The sequence below is a fragment of the Acomys minous genome (assembly GCF_964271855.1).
Source record: "Acomys minous genome assembly, chromosome: 14".
Classification (NCBI taxonomy): domain Eukaryota; kingdom Metazoa; phylum Chordata; class Mammalia; order Rodentia; family Muridae; genus Acomys; species Acomys minous.
Window position 1 is genome coordinate 16,404,402 of NC_140496.1, and position 16,557 is coordinate 16,420,958.

The window sequence follows — 16,557 nt, forward strand, 5'->3', positions numbered from 1 at the left end:
TCTTTTTGTTTGTTTGTTTTGTTTTGTTTTTTGAGGCAGGGTTTCTCTGTGTAGCCTTGGCTATCCTGGACTCACTTTGAAGACCAGGCTGGCCTCCAACTTAAAGTGATCCACCTGCCTCTGCTTCCCTAGTGCTGAGATTAAAGGCGTGCGCCACCACGCCCTGTATGGCAACTCTTATAAGGGAAACATTTCACTGAGGCTGGCTCACAGAGGTTCAATCCATTATCAGCATGGCAGTGTGCTTGCAGAATTGTGCTGGAGGAGCCAAGGGTTCTACATTTTGATGCAGAGGCAGCCAGGAGGAGACTGGATGTATTTCACACCGGGCCCTTAAGACCTCAAAGCCCCACCTCCACAGCGACACACTTCCTCTAACAAGTCACACCTAGTAGTGCCACTTCCTATGGCCAAACATTGGAACACACGAATATAAGGAGACCATAGGTATTCAAACCACCTTTGCTACAATTTTTGCTTTTTTAAAAACATGTATTTATTTTTAATTTGATGTGCATTGGTGTTTTGCCTGCATGTATATCTGTGTGAGGCCATCAGATCCTCTGGAGCTGGAGTTAGACAGTGGTAAGCTACCATTAGGGTGTTGGGAATTGAACCCAGGTCCCTCTGGAAGAGCATTTTCTCCAGCCTGCCAATTTTTGCTTCTTATTCCACATGTAAATTTGTTGTCTCTTTCCTTGAAATAGGGTGACTAAGGAAGTGGATGCTTCATCTAAGGAAGCCAAGTCTTTCCTCAAGCAAAATGAGAAGGAAAAGCCGCAGGCTCTTGTCACTTCAGGGGCTCCGCCACTCCCTGCTGGGTCAGGGTGAGTATTTGTGTCAGTCCCAGGTGTAGTTGGCACACTGGGACAACTCTTCTCTGTAAGGACCTGCCTCTAACTGCAATTGTCATCACTGCTTTTCTGAGATGGGGCATGAAGCTCTGCCTTGTTGGAAGCATTTGCCCAGGTGGAGTTCACTAGAAAAATTGCTATAGATTGCTTATTTAATAATCCCAGCCTGAAAGAAGCTAACCACAAAGCTGAACATGTAAAGTGTGTGCCTAGACGTAATAATTTTTGCATGACAGTATTAGGAGCTCATCAGGACTTGTAATGAATGTTTTAGTTGAATACTTAGTTCCAGCCCCATGATGGCAAGGAACATAAGAAGGTCAGGTGGGCACAGGGTCTCCAGTTAGTCGGGAGACTAAGATAGGTAGATCACGTGAGCCCAGGAGCTCAAGGCTAGCCTACATACCTGTGAGCCCCCGTCTCAAAGAAAACAGTCAAAAATGATGAAAAGAAAGAAACGTGGATAGTGTACTTCTTTTGCTCTTTCCATACTTTACTTTTAGCCAAAGACTAGAATAAAAGTTCCTGCCTTCCATCTATAAGAAGTAAATAGCTGGGCATGGTGCTGCACGCCTTTAATCCCAGCACTTGGGAGGCAGAGGCAGATGGATCTTCATGAGTTCAAAGCCAGCCTGGTCTATAAAGTGAGTCCAGGACAGCCAAGGCTACACAGAGAAACCCTGTCTCGAAAAAAAAAAAAAAAAAAAAGACAAAACAAAAAAGAAGTAAATAAGAGAAGCCCAAGGCTGTAGGCTCTAAGGAAGTGACCATAGACCACATTACATCGGTACCCCTGACCAGCTAGCAGGTGCCTTCTCTGACCTTTTAGATGGGGACTGTCACCTCATTAAACATACTCACCTTTGTTGTAACCAGGAAAGTTGTTTTTTGTATTTGTTTTTCTTGTTTTTGAGACAGAGTCTCACCATATAGGTCTAGCTTTGCCTGGAACTGTGTAGACCAGGCAAGTATCAAAGACATCAAGGTCTGCCTACCTCTTCCTCCTGACTATTGGGATTAAAGGTGTGTGTGTCACCATGCCTGGGAAGCAGGAAAGTTTTAGTTTACATTTTTTTCTTCCACTAGAAATCTTCCTGGTTTTCCTATCAAGTGTATAGGCAAATTTTCACCTTTTTCGTCTGGCTCTGAGTAATGCTGTTGCCGTGGTGTGTCCCATAGGGTGCACTTACCTAGAAGCAGAATCTGAGACAAAGGTTTGCATGCAAGTCATTTATGTGAGAAGTGATTACAGTGAGACCAGGAAGGGAGGTGAAAGGAGAGACCTCTCTCAGACACTGCCAACTGTCTGTTCTATTACGTGTTACGTATTGATTGCTATGGAAGATTCCTGTAAGCAGACTCTTAAAAAAGCAGTGGGGTGATTGGGTATCGGTACCAGACAGTCTCTTTAAATTGACTAAGAGTGACTCCTCCTAAGCCCAACCTATACAGTCTTGGCACAGACAAGGCTCAGTGTCAGAGAAAAGGGCTGAGAAGACTTTGACTAAAGTCTTTTTTGGTTTGGTTTGGTTTTGGGGACACGGTTTCTCTGTGTAGCCTTGGCTGTCCTGGACTTGTTTTGTAGATCAGGTTGGCCTCGAACTCATAGTTATGCACCTACCTCTGCCTCCCTGAGTGCTGGGGTTAAAGGCTATCATACCTGACTTAAAGTTTGTTAAGAAGGGAGTCCTCCTCGGGCTCTGTACAGGAATGCTCTTGAGGTAAAGGTCGGCTGGGAAGAGCTATTGCTGGTGGCTCTTCTAGTGAAATATTTTTCAATAGATTAGTGACCTACTGACTACCTTGCAAAAGGAGGAAAATGAAATGTGTCCACATCAGCTTTGAAGCTATAATGGAGTATACCAGAGTTTAAGAATATGTAAGTAGCAGAGTAAAAGTGCGTGGATATGGACATTTGTCTGTGTATGGTACAGAATTATGCCTTGAGTTTCTGATACAGCCCAAGAGGCCCTTCAAGGGTCATCTGCCTGTTTTTCTGACCTGTGACTCAGAAAATGTTTACAGTTATGAATGGTTGAAAGGCCAAAGGAAACCATCTGCTTTGGGGTTGGAGAGTAAACTAATTTTATCAGTGAAGACATTAGAATCTGCAACAGATTCCACATGCATGGAAGGTCTTTTCTAGAGAAGACTTTGCCAGAGTCATTTAATATATAAAAGAAAAGTAGCTTTGCATGGTGGTGCATGCCTGTAATCCCAGCACCCAGGGAGGCAGGAGCAGGCAGATCTCTGAGTTCGAGGCCAGCCTGGTTTACAGAGTGAGTCCAGGATAGGCAAGGCTGCACAGAGAAACCCTGTCTCGAAAAACCAAAAAGAAAGAAAAGTAATACAGTAGAATGTTTTCCATACCACACCACCACCCACTTTGGGAACTGCTTCAGTTTATAGAAATTGTGTATTTTCCTTTCCTCTAAACAGATTTAAGCAATACAGGAAAGCCAGTGCAGAAGAGTAAAACATCCTGCCCCACGTCTTTCAGTAACAAATAAGGACAGATGCAGAGAGGCCAATGTTTGTAACTGAAAATGCATTTCCTCCACATGTTTAAAATAGCATGCTGCTTAGGCTATAAAAAGCCAGAGTTTGTGTGTCGGGAATGGAGCAAACCCACTTTTAATTAGAGGCCAGAATCAGGCTGTTACATTTGGTAGAGGAAAGCACAATGTGTCCACATTCTCGTGGCTTCATCATCCAAGCCTCCCGATCTCCCTGTTCCTCTGCACACTGAGTTCTTGCTGCATCCAGCTTCTACCAGCTGCTGGTTGGCCTGGCTTTAGCCACACGCTTGCTCTTTTCTTCCACTCTAACATTTATCCTTGTTATAAGCACCGAATTGTCTTTAGTTTCTTCTTTAAGGTGTGCCCTTATAGATTGGGAACAAACTAAGGCAATAAAATACAGTGTTGAAACCTACTGCTTGCCTGTGTGGTTTTGTCTTGTCTTGCTTTCTTGAATCTCAGACAACCTCCTGGTGGTGTCAGATTAAGCACTGTTTGTCCCAAAGACAGAAAAGATAGGATTTGTCATAGAGCCATATGAAGATTAAACCTCAGACCAATAAGCCAGGTATGATGGCTGTAATCCTGGTACCTAGAGATGAAGGCAGCAGGATCTGGGGGTTCAGGCCCAGCCTTGACTACATAGTGAGTGTGGTCCACCCAGACTGCATGAGACTTTGTCACTGCAAACCAACAGTAACAGCTGCTCCGGTGGTTTATCAGTTGTAAGTGTCTCTGACTGTCCAGGAACCTAATATTTGTGAATAATTTTTGGTTTTGGTTTTTCAAGACAGGGTTTCTCTCGGTAGCATTTGCTGTCCTGGACTCACTTTGCAGACCAGGCTGGCCTTGAATTCACATAGATCTGCCTGCCTCTACCTTGAGTGCTGGGATTAAAGACATGCACCACTGTGCCCAGCTAATCACTGACTTTTGTTGGTTTTTTTTTTGTTTTGTTTTGTTTTGTGACAGGGTTTCCCTGGGTAGTCTTGGCTGTCCTGGACTCCCTTTGTAGACCATACTGGCCTCAAACTTATGGAAATCCGCCTGCCTCTGCCTCCCAAGTGCTGGCATTAATGGTGTGTGCTACCACATCTGGCTTAATCATTGACTTTTGATAAAGTAACAGAAGTCAGATATAGCTGCAATATCGGGAGGAAATATTGCTAGCATTGGATTCAACTCTGTTGGTTGCCTTGTTTTATTGTTTTGTTGTTTGGATATGTTCATATTTACTTGAGTGTGTATTAAAGGCCTGTATACACACCAGAAGTAAGTCTTTTGAGTGGTTCCGTCAGAGAAGGAAGACCTCCAGCTGGGTCTCAACAGAAATGTGTAGGATGTCATGAGTAAAGTTTATTGGTAATTATTTTAATTAAAAATAGAAATAAATATCCCAACAAATAGTACTTCTGACAATATGTGAGATCTGAAAATGTTTTCTGTAACAAAGTGAAAAGTGCTATATCTGTTTAGTAATGTATAATTGGATGGTTATTGTTATTATTTTTTTAATGGAGGGACTTACTATACAGCCTGGCTGCCCTCAAGCCCGTGATCCTCTTGCCTCACCCTTTGGATGCTAGGCCTACAGGTGTATACTACCAAACCTGTCCCCAAAACAACAAAATGCTTTAATGAGATAAAATGTGATACTATGTAATTTATCAATTTGAATAATGCCGTTCATTTGGTTCTGGCATCTCACAAGGTATATTCATAGCAATGGGCAGCTACAATCATTTTTTGTCACATACTAAAGAAACACTGGGCCTGTTACTAGTCACTCTCCCACGTTCATCCTCAACCTCACTCATGGACTTTCTATGTGTAGGTTTGTTTATTTGGGCACTTCATGAATGGAATCCCAATATTTGCTTTCTTTTAAAGATGTATTTATATATTTTATGTGTGTGAGGGTTTGCCTGCATGTGTGTCTGCACCATGTGTGTGCCTGTGGGAGCCAGAGTGTTAGAGCCCTTGGAACTGGGGTTACAGGCGGTGATGAGCTGCCATGTGGGTACTGAGAACAGAACCTGGGTCTTCTATAAGAGCAGCAAGTCAGGCAGCGCAGTGCTTTAATCCCAGCACTCAGGAGACAGAGGCAGGTATGTCTCTATGAGTTCAAGGCCAGCCTGGTCTACAGAGTGAATTGCAGGACAGCCAGAGCTGCACAGAGAAACCCTGTTTAGAAAAACAAGACAACAAAACAAAACAAAAAACAGCAACTCCTCTTTAACCACTGAGGTGCCTTCTCTGACTTAACATAATATCTTCAGGGTTGTAGCATTTATCTATACTTTAATATTTTTATGCCCTTTGTGGAATAATATAATTGTAAGACTAAACAATATTTTGTTTTATGTAGGTGCTAGTGAATGGACTTACAGTGGTTTTAATGTTTGGCTACTGCAAATGCTTCTGTGAACATTCAGTACAAGCTTTTGTGTTATTGGGTATTTTCATTACTCTAGGGTATATCCTACAAGAGTTTGTGCATTAGACAGAAGTTAGAACAAGCTCTTGGATTATTACACTTTTTTTTTTTTTTTGGTTTTTCAAGACAAGGTCTCTCTGTGTAGCCTTGGCTGTTCTGGACCCACTTTGTAGACCAGGCTGGCCTCGAACACAAAGCAATCCGCCTGCCTCTGCCTCCCAAGTGCTGGGATTAAAGGCGTGCGCCACCACGCCCGGCTGGATTATTATACTTTATTTTATTCTATGTGTATGGGAGTTTTGGCTACATGTATGTCTGTGCGTTATGTGTGTGCCTGATGCCCTCAGAAGCCAGATGTGAGGTTCCTTAGAGAGGAGAGATAGAGGTGGTTGTGAGCTGCCATGGAGGTCCTGGTCACTGAACTTGGGTCCCCTGTAAGAGTAGACAATGCTTTTAATCACTGAGCCATCTTTCTAGCCTCCTTAAGGTATTTTTTCATTTTGGTTTTCTTTTTTTCTTTCTTTTTTGGGTTTTCTTTGTTTGTTTTGTTTTTCAAGACAGGGTTTCTCTGTGTAGCCCTGGCTGTCCTAGACTCACTTTGTAGACTAGGCGGCCTCGAACTCACAGAGATCCACCTGCCTCTGCCTCCTGAGTGCTGGGATTAAAGGCGTGCGTCACCACCGCCCGGCTTGGTTTTGGTTTTCAAGACAGGGTTTCTCTATGTAGCAGAGCCCTGGCTGTCCTGAAACTAGTTCTGTAAACCAGGCTGGCTTCAAACTCAACAGAGATCTGCCTGTCTCTGACTCTGGAGTACTGGGATTAGAGGTGTACGCCACTACACCCAGCCTCCTTAAGGATTTTTTTTTTTTAAAGATTTATTTACTTATGTATATGAGTGCTCTATTTGCATGTATGCTTGTATGACAGAAGAAGGCATCAGATCACATTATAGATGGTTGTGAGCCACCATGTGGTTGATGGGAATTGAACTCAGGACCTCCAGAAGAACAGTCAGTGCACTTAACCTCTGAGCCGTCTCTCCAGCCCCTTAGGTACTTTTGTTTTTGTTTTTGTTTTTGTTTTGTTTTGTTTTTTGAGACAGGGTTTTTCTGTGTAGTCTTGGCTGTCCTCGCCTCACTTTGTAGACCAGACTGGCCTCAAAACTCACAGAGATCCACTCACCTCTGCCTCCCAAATGCTGGGATTACAGGCATGTGCGACCACACCCGGCCCCCTTAAAGTACTTTTAAACTATTGTAAAAATAAATCTTTAATCCCTGAATTTAGGAAGCAGAGGCAAGAAGACAGATGGACGTTTGATGCCAGCTTGATCCACATAACAAGTTCTAGGCAAGCCAGGGATATTAGCAAACCCTGTCTTTAAAAAATAACATAACAAGCCAGGCATGGTGGCGCACGCCTTTAATCCCAGCACTTGGGAGGCAGAGACAAATGGATCTTTGTGAGTTCAGAGCCAGCCTGGTCCACAAAATGAGTCCTGCACAGCCAAGGCTCCACAGAGAAACCCTATCTCGAAAAACTAAAAATAAGAATAACAACAAAAGAATCTGTATGTGAAATCTTCAAAAAATAAAATAAAATTCAAGAGCTGGAGAGGTGTCTGTATTATAAACCATTTTTGTTGTATTCTTACGGTCTCAATTTTACCACACAGAATGCTCTCGGTGTGAAAAATAGTGAAGTAGTTTAGATCCTTTTGGCATGTATAGAAGAGGCGCCTAAAGTGACCACACTCACAGAATTTACTAAGGTTCATGGTGGGAATAAATTTGTGAACAAGGAGGCAAAGACCTTCATTTAGAGAGCGTTGCGGTAGATACTCTAGGATGCTGTCAGGTCTCCTGGTTAGTTACGGCAGTGGTCATGGAGCATGCACTAGAGGGCAGAGTTTATCCCAGGAAAGCAGGCTCTCAGGGGCACGGACACCCTAAGACTGTCTGGTGCTGAACATTTTCCTTTGTCTAATTAGATTAGTCTTTGATATCAGATTTCTTTGTTCTATGCAGTACCTAGATATATTAAATGACAATTGGTTTTGTTTTCAATTATACTTTGTTCAGTAAACGATTTTTCCCTCTCATTTTTATAATACAAAGTTTTACTTGTGGAGGCTTTTTGTTGATAATTACAAATAAAAATGTGCTAACAGATGGCGCAGGCGCTGATGGCTCTTGATGAGAGAGCCGCCTGCCACAGCTTGTCCGTGGTCTCCACACACATAATGTGGCACTCATGATCTTCTCACTCTCTCCAACAAAATAAAAAAATATTTAAAAAGGTTAAAAACCTTGAATTTTATAAAGAGAGCAGTTGTGAGCCACTTTAGGGACTGCATTATAATAGTGACCCTTTAACAGTGTTGTGTGCTGCCCATCATAGGCATTTTTGTGTGGAAGTTACCATCTCATCTGCTCTGGTGTTGGTGAAAAAAGCTGTCCATTTGGAGCATGACAGTCAGTGAGTCCCGTGTTCTGCCCAAGATTCTGATAGAAGAACCCTGGGACTACTTCATGGATGGTTATGATTATATAGCAAGATTCACATTGTATTAAAATTTTAATTTCAATTGTGGGATTTGCTTACAGGAGAGGCCAAGAAGCTGTGTTCTGATTGGTTGGGGATTGAAAATCAGGCAATTCTGAAGTCGGTATTTGCTGTATCAAGCTATATGGTCCTAGGTTCTTGCCAAAGCCTTACTGTTTTAAATGTAAGATGAACTAATTTAAAACTTCGAAAACACATAAGCTAGAAAAACCTAAAGAGACAGAAAGGGTGGGAAGATGACAGATTCTGATCAAGCACCTGTCTTTTGACCTTGTAAGCCTGAATGTCTAAGACCATAAAAGCACACTTTAAAAAAAAAAGATGTATTTATTATATATACAGTGTTCTTCCTGCATGTACACCTGCACACCAGAGGACACCAGATCTCATTATAGATGGTTGTGAGCCACCATGTGGTTGCTGGGAATTGAACTCAGGACCTTTGGAAGAGCAGACAGTGCTCTTAACCTCTGAGCCATCGCTCCAGTCCCATAAAAGCACACTTTGACTATTAGCTATACTTGAACATGACACCCTTTCAGCAGTTGCTGACTTGAGGAGGAGTGGGAAGCCTGTGTCTTGCGTGCCTTCTGTTTTAAAATTGAGAGCCTTTTCTTCACTCCAGCTGTTTGAAAAGTGTAGAGGAAGAAAAGAGTTTTCCCCATAGCCAGAGGTTGGAGGAAAGCCTCTTTTACTATGGTAATTATTGGCACAGTAGTGTGTACCTGTCATCCCAAGATCATACAAACTCAAGCTCCTCACTCCCTTCTCGTGGGCCCTTTATAGTGAGCCCTGATGTTAAGTAGCCCAAAAGCCTCTTTCCATCCCAGCAGTTCACCTACACAGCCCTACTGTGTGCTCAGGGCCAAGGGAGTGAGTGTACTGGCACACTGTGCTCCTCCTCATGTGGACCCAAACCTCCAAGTCCTTCATCCTCTCTGTCCCAGCCCTGTACCAAATCAATCCGTTCTTTTAACTCTTTCCCCCCCCCCCTCCCCCAGGCAGGGTTTCTCTGTGTAACCTTGGCTGTCCTGGACTTGCTTTGTAGACCAGGCTGGCCTCGAACTCACAGTGGTCCGCCTGCCTCTGCCTCCCGAGTGCTGGGATTAAAGGCATGCACCACCACGCCCAGCTTTAGGTTTTTTTTTTTTTAATTCTTAATAGTCTCTAAATATTCCTTTTATCCCTTCCCACTCTCCCCCTCCTGCCACATAGTGGCCCATTTCATCTCCACTTTCTATAACCTTTTTGTCTGTGCCTTACTTTTTGAAACATGTCTTTAGAATATTCTAAAGTCTCCCCAAAGGCTTAAGCTGTTGTAATCATTTCCCAAGTTTACTTAAAACCCACAGTCTCTCTTCCTGTATCCACCCAACATGCCACTACTGGGAGAATTAGTCAGTGGGTCAGTTCACATCATACGGCTTGCCCAAAATTTACCCTTATTGCTTCCTGTTGAGTTCATAGCCCAGTGCTAAGGAATTCCATTCTTTGTCTCTGGTCAGCTTTTCTTTTCTTCTAAGTTACTCTTTGGTAGCTAAATGGTAGCCATTTCCTTCTGCCTATATTATTGTCTTTCAGCTTTGGTCTAGCTTGTGTTTTGTTTCTTGTTTGTTTGTTTGTTTGAAACAGGGTTTCCCTGTGTAGCCTTGGCTGTCCTGGACTCACTTTGTAAACAGGCTGGCCTCAAACTCACAGCAATCCACCTGCCTCTGCCTCCTGAATGTTGTGTGTTTTGTTTCTTAAGTCTGAGATTTGATGACTTTTATCTGTCCTGGAAAGTTCTCTGGCATTCTGACTACTACATCTTCTGCATTCTGTTTCCTGGAACTCATTTGTAGACCAGCCTGGCCTGGAAATCAGAGATCTGCCTGCATCTGCCTCCCGAACATTGGGACTAAAGGTGTGCACCACCATTCCTGGCTTAATTATGTATTTTTATTCTATGTGTATTGGTGTTTAGCTTGCATGTCTGTCTGTCTGTGTGAGGGTGTCAGATCTTGGAGTTACAGACACTTGTAAGCCACCCCACCCCTACCCCTGTCGGGGCTGAGAATTGAACTCAGGTCCTTTGAAGAGCAGTCAATGGCTTTTGAGGGTTTTTTGGGGGGGGGATTTTGCTTTGTTTTTTGAGACAGGGTTTCTCTGTATAGCCTTGACTGTCCTGGACTCACTTGAAGATCAGGCTGCCCTCGAACCCACAGAGGTCTGCCTGCCTCTGCCTCCCAAGTGCTGGGATTAAAGGCGTGCGCCACCATCACTCAGCCGCAGTCAGTGCTCTTAACTGCTGAACCATCTCTCCAGTCCCTCGGATCTTATTCTTAAAGTCTTGTTTTCTGTATGCTGTCATTTTAAGTATATTCCTTTGTAACCTCTAGCTGGGGGTTCTTTACTGGAAGCAGGCTCTTGGGTAATGAAGCTATTCTGTTTGTTCTCTTATTATGATGCTCTTTTAAGGCCAGGGGTTAACCTGTGTTTTTCAAATGAGTATAAATTTATATCTCTTTGATGCCCTGATTTGAGCTTTGGTTTAGGCTGATTTTGAATGTAAATTTGTGGTTTGGGATCCCTGGAACACTGAGGGACTGTGGTTAGGATTATACTCTTGAAACCCCAATTCCAAATTCATAGGAATTGCTGACTCCTATCCTAATTCTCAGAAGACACACCCAAGACAAGCCTACAGCCCCAACAGAGACGAGCTCTTCTGGCTGCTCCTGTAACACCGGCTGAGTGTTTTACCCAAGTCTACCCTTTCACTCTAGGCAGTGATTTAAGTTCTGACTTTCTGGCTCTGTAACACCAAGACCAGTCCTGTTTTGATTGGGTTTACAAAACTCAGGCCCGGAAGTTATTAAAACCCACTCCCAGCCCTCTCGGTAATTCTGTCAGGTCATGCGTACTATTGTGGCTTTTCACTTCCTCCTTTAAGTCTAGTGGTTCCCTTTTTGTGTGTGTGTGAGAGTTTTTAAAATAGTGATATACTTTGTATACTACTTCTAGGTCATTACGTAGCAAATGTTTAGTATTTAAACATTCATCACAGATGCCTTGTTGCTTTTTTTTCTCCCCATGTTTCTAAGTGTCTTAGGTTTCTGTTGTTGCGATGATGAATAATATTATGACCAAAAACACCTTGGGGAGGAAAGGGTTAATTTGCTTATACTGCTACATCACTGTCCATCATGGACAGCAGTCAGGAAAGGAACTCATGGCAGGAACCTGGAGGCAGGAGCTGAACCCAGGGTATGGAGGGCTTGCTCTCCATGGCTTTCTCAGCTTTCTTGCTCAGGAGTGGCTCAACCCACAGTGGGATGGGCCCTCTCACAACAATAAAAACTAGCCAGCACACTGAACAGCTAGTTCAGAGCTGTGAATTGCATTTGGTGAGCAAAACTCTCGTGTGTGTGTGTGTGTGTGTGTGTGTGTGTGTGTGTGTGTGTGTATTTGTTCATACATACATAAATTCATTCATGCAAAATGTTTACAAAAGGGCAGTAGGTAAACTTCGGTCCCTGGAGACTTATCCTCTTAATGCTAGTCAGCAGCGGTTTGGTTTGGGTTCCGTAGCTTGTATCTATCACATAACTAAGTCTGAAAGTTTGCAATGCCAGCAGTGTGGCTGGAAAGACACTTCAGCGGAATCACACAAGCTTCAAGCACAGACATGTAGGGAGTTCTTCGTTCGTCCCACAGGCCTATTTGCAGTTCCTGCTGTTTCCCTTCATTCGTGTCGCCTTGTCTTTGTTGAAGCGTTGTCTCCACAGTAACATTTCACAGTGCACATCCTTTTGGGATGTGCTGAAGCCCCACCGTGAGCTGGTAGCCTTGTTTCCTGGTCAGGAAACACATGGTGTTCCATCAGCCTTTCCTGCGCTCAACTCAGGCTGTCTTGTGGACAACAGGAAAGCCCTTAAGTTGTTTTCTCCCTTTTAACCCGGGTTCCAGATTGCAGTGTGTGCCCCATTACCAAAGTGTCTCGTCTGTAATGGTGGCAGTGAACAAAGTCGTTTGGTGGTATTCTGCCAGTTGGAATGATACTGTATGTATCGCCAAGGCACTGGAGTATAAAGAGCTGTTTGTAGCTGTGGGGAGTGCTCTTACTGCTTCTGGGAGGCTATGGGGAGGAGGCGAGAGTGGACGCGTAACTTTTAGTTTGTTTTATTTTTTGAAACAAGGTCTTACTATGTAGCCCAGGCTGGCCTCCAACTCCCAAGTGCTGGGATTAAAGGTGTGCGCCACCTCACTTGGAGAGGCATAACTTCTGCACCTCTGGTTTCCTTTTCAGCTCAAACATGCTGAGTAGGTTCCTGTTGTGTCCCTTCAGAACTCAGCTGACTAGATTGTCCCCAACGCTGTTTCTGTATCTTCTCTCGTGCTTCATTTCTCCTCTGCTCACTTGCTTGCTTCCTCCCTTCCTCCCTCCCTCCTTTCTTTTCTTTTCTTTTCTTTTTTTTTTCTTTTTGCTACCTTACCAGCAATCTGATATTTGGACATTCATTGAAAATGAGATTTCAGAAAGACAAGCATGCCGTCTTAGTTGTGGTTGGTATGTTAACATAACTTATGAATCACTGACCAGGAAACGGAGGGAGCTGTGTGGGCTCGTGTCACCGTGTGGTAACAGTGATGGAGAGCACCTGAGCCAGAATTCTGCGTTCTCTGCTCTTCATCTCGAACTTTATTCATTGTGAATTTAGCAGCATCTCTCCAGTGTTGCTTTTTTGGTCTCATAGCATGTAGCTTTCAAGACAGGAAGTAGGTTAGTTATCACAGGGACCCATAACTGTTCGGCTCAGTGAGTCTTGACAATTAGCTCCAAATTGCATGTTTTATGCCAATATTCCAGAAAGTTTCTTCATAAGTTTTCCTGTTTGCCCTGCACCTCTGTCTGGCAACTCTTGGTTTTATTTTGCTAGGTTCTCCCTATTTCAGAACCTCATGTAAATAAGTCATACATTGTTTTGCTTTTTGTTCCTGGCTTCTTTGACTCCTGTTTGTGAAATTCATCCTGGTCTGTGTTTTATCTCCGTTGTATAACTGTAGCAGCCAGCCCGTTCATCCCACCATCCAGCCATCAGTGGGCTGGCTTATGTGGTGTTGTGTTTTTGTTTTTAAATTGTTCTCAAATTCCCTGTGTATATACACTGTGGAAGTCAGGAGACAGCTTTAGGGATTTAGTTCTGTCCTTCTACCCTGTGGGTTCCAGGGATGGATCTCAGATCGCCAGGCTTACTGGAGAGTGCCTTTGCCCATTGAGCCATCTCACCAGCCCATGGTTATTTTTGGGGTGGCAGATATGGAGGTGTGGGGAGGTTGTCTTATGTAACTCTGGCTGGTCTTGACTTGCCCTTAAGCTCCTAATCTTTGTGATTCCCCCTGGGGTTCTAGGCGTGCATTACCACACTCAGTTTCCCAGTCTGCGGTAGTTAAATGGTTTTACCTCCTTTGGATAAATGCTTAGCAATGGGAATGCCAAGTCAGGGTAGAAGTGTTTAATGTTACAACAAACTGCAAACAATTCTCTGGGATAGTTATCCTATTTTATTTTCCTGCCATTGGCCCGTGAGAGCTCTGAATGGCCCTTCTCCTATATACATTTGGTGTGGTCAGTCTTTTATTTCAGTAAGTATGAAATGGTATTTCCTGGCATTTTAGCTGACATTGTACTTATAGTGTCTTTTCACATTACTATTTGTCATGTCTACATATTTGTAAAGTGTGTCTTCTAGTCTTACTCATCTTTTTTATTTAATGTTCTATCTTAAAAACATTATTAAATTTTAGTGTTACTTTATTTCATGTGTACGAGTATTTTCCTCCATGTATGTATGTGTACCATGTGAGTGCCTGGTATCCCCAGAGGTCAGAAGAGGGGGTCAGGTCCCTTGGAACTAGAGTTACAGATAGTTGTAGGCTACCATGTTTCATGTATCAGACACTGCTGTCTGATACAGTGTCTCTAAGCCGCATGTGGCTGGGGAACATCGGCAAGTGGTTAGTCTCACAGGAAGATGCTGGAAGTATAACTCCCTGAAGCTTGAAGAATTAGTATTGAAACAGATAAGCAAATCTCAATGTTTATAGCAATGATATTATTGATATAACATTTTACATGTATTAGATTAAGAAAACAATTAAAAATAAGGTTGTTACTTTAGCATGGCTACTGTAGAATTTTAAGTTACATTTCTATTGGACCTATCTGTTCTAGACCTTCTATGGTGGGTTTTTGTTTGTTTGTTTCTGTTTTGGGTTTTCGAGACAAGGTTTCTCTGTGTAGCCTTGGCTGTCCTAGACTAGCTTTGTAGACTAGGCTGGCCTCGAACTCACAGTGATCCACCTGCCTCTGTGTCTGGGTGCTGGGATTAAAGGCGTGTGCCACCATGTCTGGCCCTCTCTGGTGGTTTTATAGGTATGGCCCCCCATAGACTCATGTGTCTGAATGCTCGGGACTTGGGGAGTGGCACTCTTAGGGGGTATGGCCTTATTGGAGGAGGTGTGGCCTTGTTAGAGGAAGTGTTACTGTGAAGGCAGGCTTTGAGGTCTCCTATGCTCAAACTGTGCCCAGTGTGGCATACAGTCCCCTTCTGCTGACTGGGAATCAGGATGTAGAACTCTCCTCAGCTCCTTCTCCAGCACCATGTCTGCCTGGATGCTGCCGTGTTTCCCACCATGGTGAGAATGGACTAAAGCTCTGAAGTGTGAGCAGCCCCAACTAAACGTTGTCCTTTGTAAGAGCTGCCGTGGTCATGGTGCCTCCTCACGGCAGTGACACCCTACCTTAGATACCGTCCTGTAAGCATTCAGTAATAAAGGTATATCTGTATGAATTATGAATTATTTTTATTTCTCCTGCATATTAAAGAAACCAACCAGCCGTTTATGCAGAGAAAAACCCAGTGGAGAATGAACATGTAAGGCTAAGCGAGAATGGATGAGATGAGGGCAGGCAAGATGGCAGAACAGGTCAGGGTACCACTGAGCCTGACAACCCGAGTCCACTCTCTGGGTCTGCATGATGAAAGAGAAGATTGACTCCCACAGGTTGTCCTCTGACCTTCACGTTTGCACCATAGCTTGAGCTCAGACAGACAGATAGAAACAGACACGCACGCGCACAAGAGAGAGTATATAATCAAACAGTGAATGAAATGAGATCACTGAGTGTTGCGTGGGTCCTTGTTTCTGTGAACGTGGCTCAGGAAATGTGCTTGCTCTTTCTCTCAGCGAGTGGGAGTGAGTAAACGAGGTCTGAAGGGGCTTTTAGAGCAGGCAGTGCAATTGGACAGGGAGAGCAGTTGCTGCACAGAGGCGCACCCAGCAAACACCACTGCTTTACCTCAGGCCAGGCTGTGTCGGCTCCTGGATCGGGAATTAAGCCTGTGATCCGATTTAAAGCAGTGAGGTCATGAGTTGTTTTCTTTCTCTTAAGTTGATAAAGTTAATTGTACTCTTTAGTTAGCAGATTGCAGGTGGAACATTGAAAACAAAATGTTCCTTGCTGGGGCTTTTATTCTTCATAATGTATGTTCTTGTTTATTTAGAATTCAACCAGGTATGCAAAAGGTGTGTGTGTGTGTGTGTGTGTGTGTGTGTGTGTGTGTGTGTGTGTGTGTCTGAGGTCAGGGCTTGACCAAGTCTAAATTTCTGAGTGACGACAATCTCTTCTGTCAAACAACACATGAAAAGAGAATTTGAATGAAGTTGGCCAGTCGTTCAGAAAATGGCCGACATGCAGAGTTGGAGGTATGAGGGGCTCACCTTGCTTAGATTTTCTCTTAATTCTTGCATGAAACAATAAATGATGCCCAAACCTTGATCTGCTTTTGTTGTGAGGTTCTGGTTCTGATTGGATCTGGAACCCTTCAGTAGATAATTGTCATTGCTTCTGCAGAGAACTGGGAAGCTTCACTGAACTGTGTCAGAGCCAGCTGACTGTGTACTGGGGCTGATCGGCAGCCATCTTGTAAACATGGGTGTGTTCCTGTCCATCAGTGCTGAGTTACTCATGGGCAGATAAGAAGCCCAGGCATACGCGGCTTGTGCCTCCAGTAGGATCGTGTTGACTTTGTGCTCACTGGGTTCTTAGCTCTTTGTTGCTCTTTAGACTGGAATCTTAGAGCTCTTTTTGGGCCCCTTGGACTTTATACTGGAGAGAAGAGAAAGGTGTGACTAATGC

General features: G+C 43.7%; 1 protein-coding gene across 1 annotated transcript in view; it reads left to right on the plus strand.

Moving 5' to 3' along the window:
- Positions 1-16,557, plus strand: part of CFDP1 (craniofacial development protein 1) — an 82,705-nt gene that overhangs the window by 23,802 nt on the left and 42,346 nt on the right. The window contains exon 5 of the mRNA XM_084756697.1: positions 708-827. Within this exon, the coding sequence (XP_084612823.1) occupies positions 708-827 (120 nt within the window). The remainder of the gene's footprint in view (positions 1-707; positions 828-16,557) is intronic.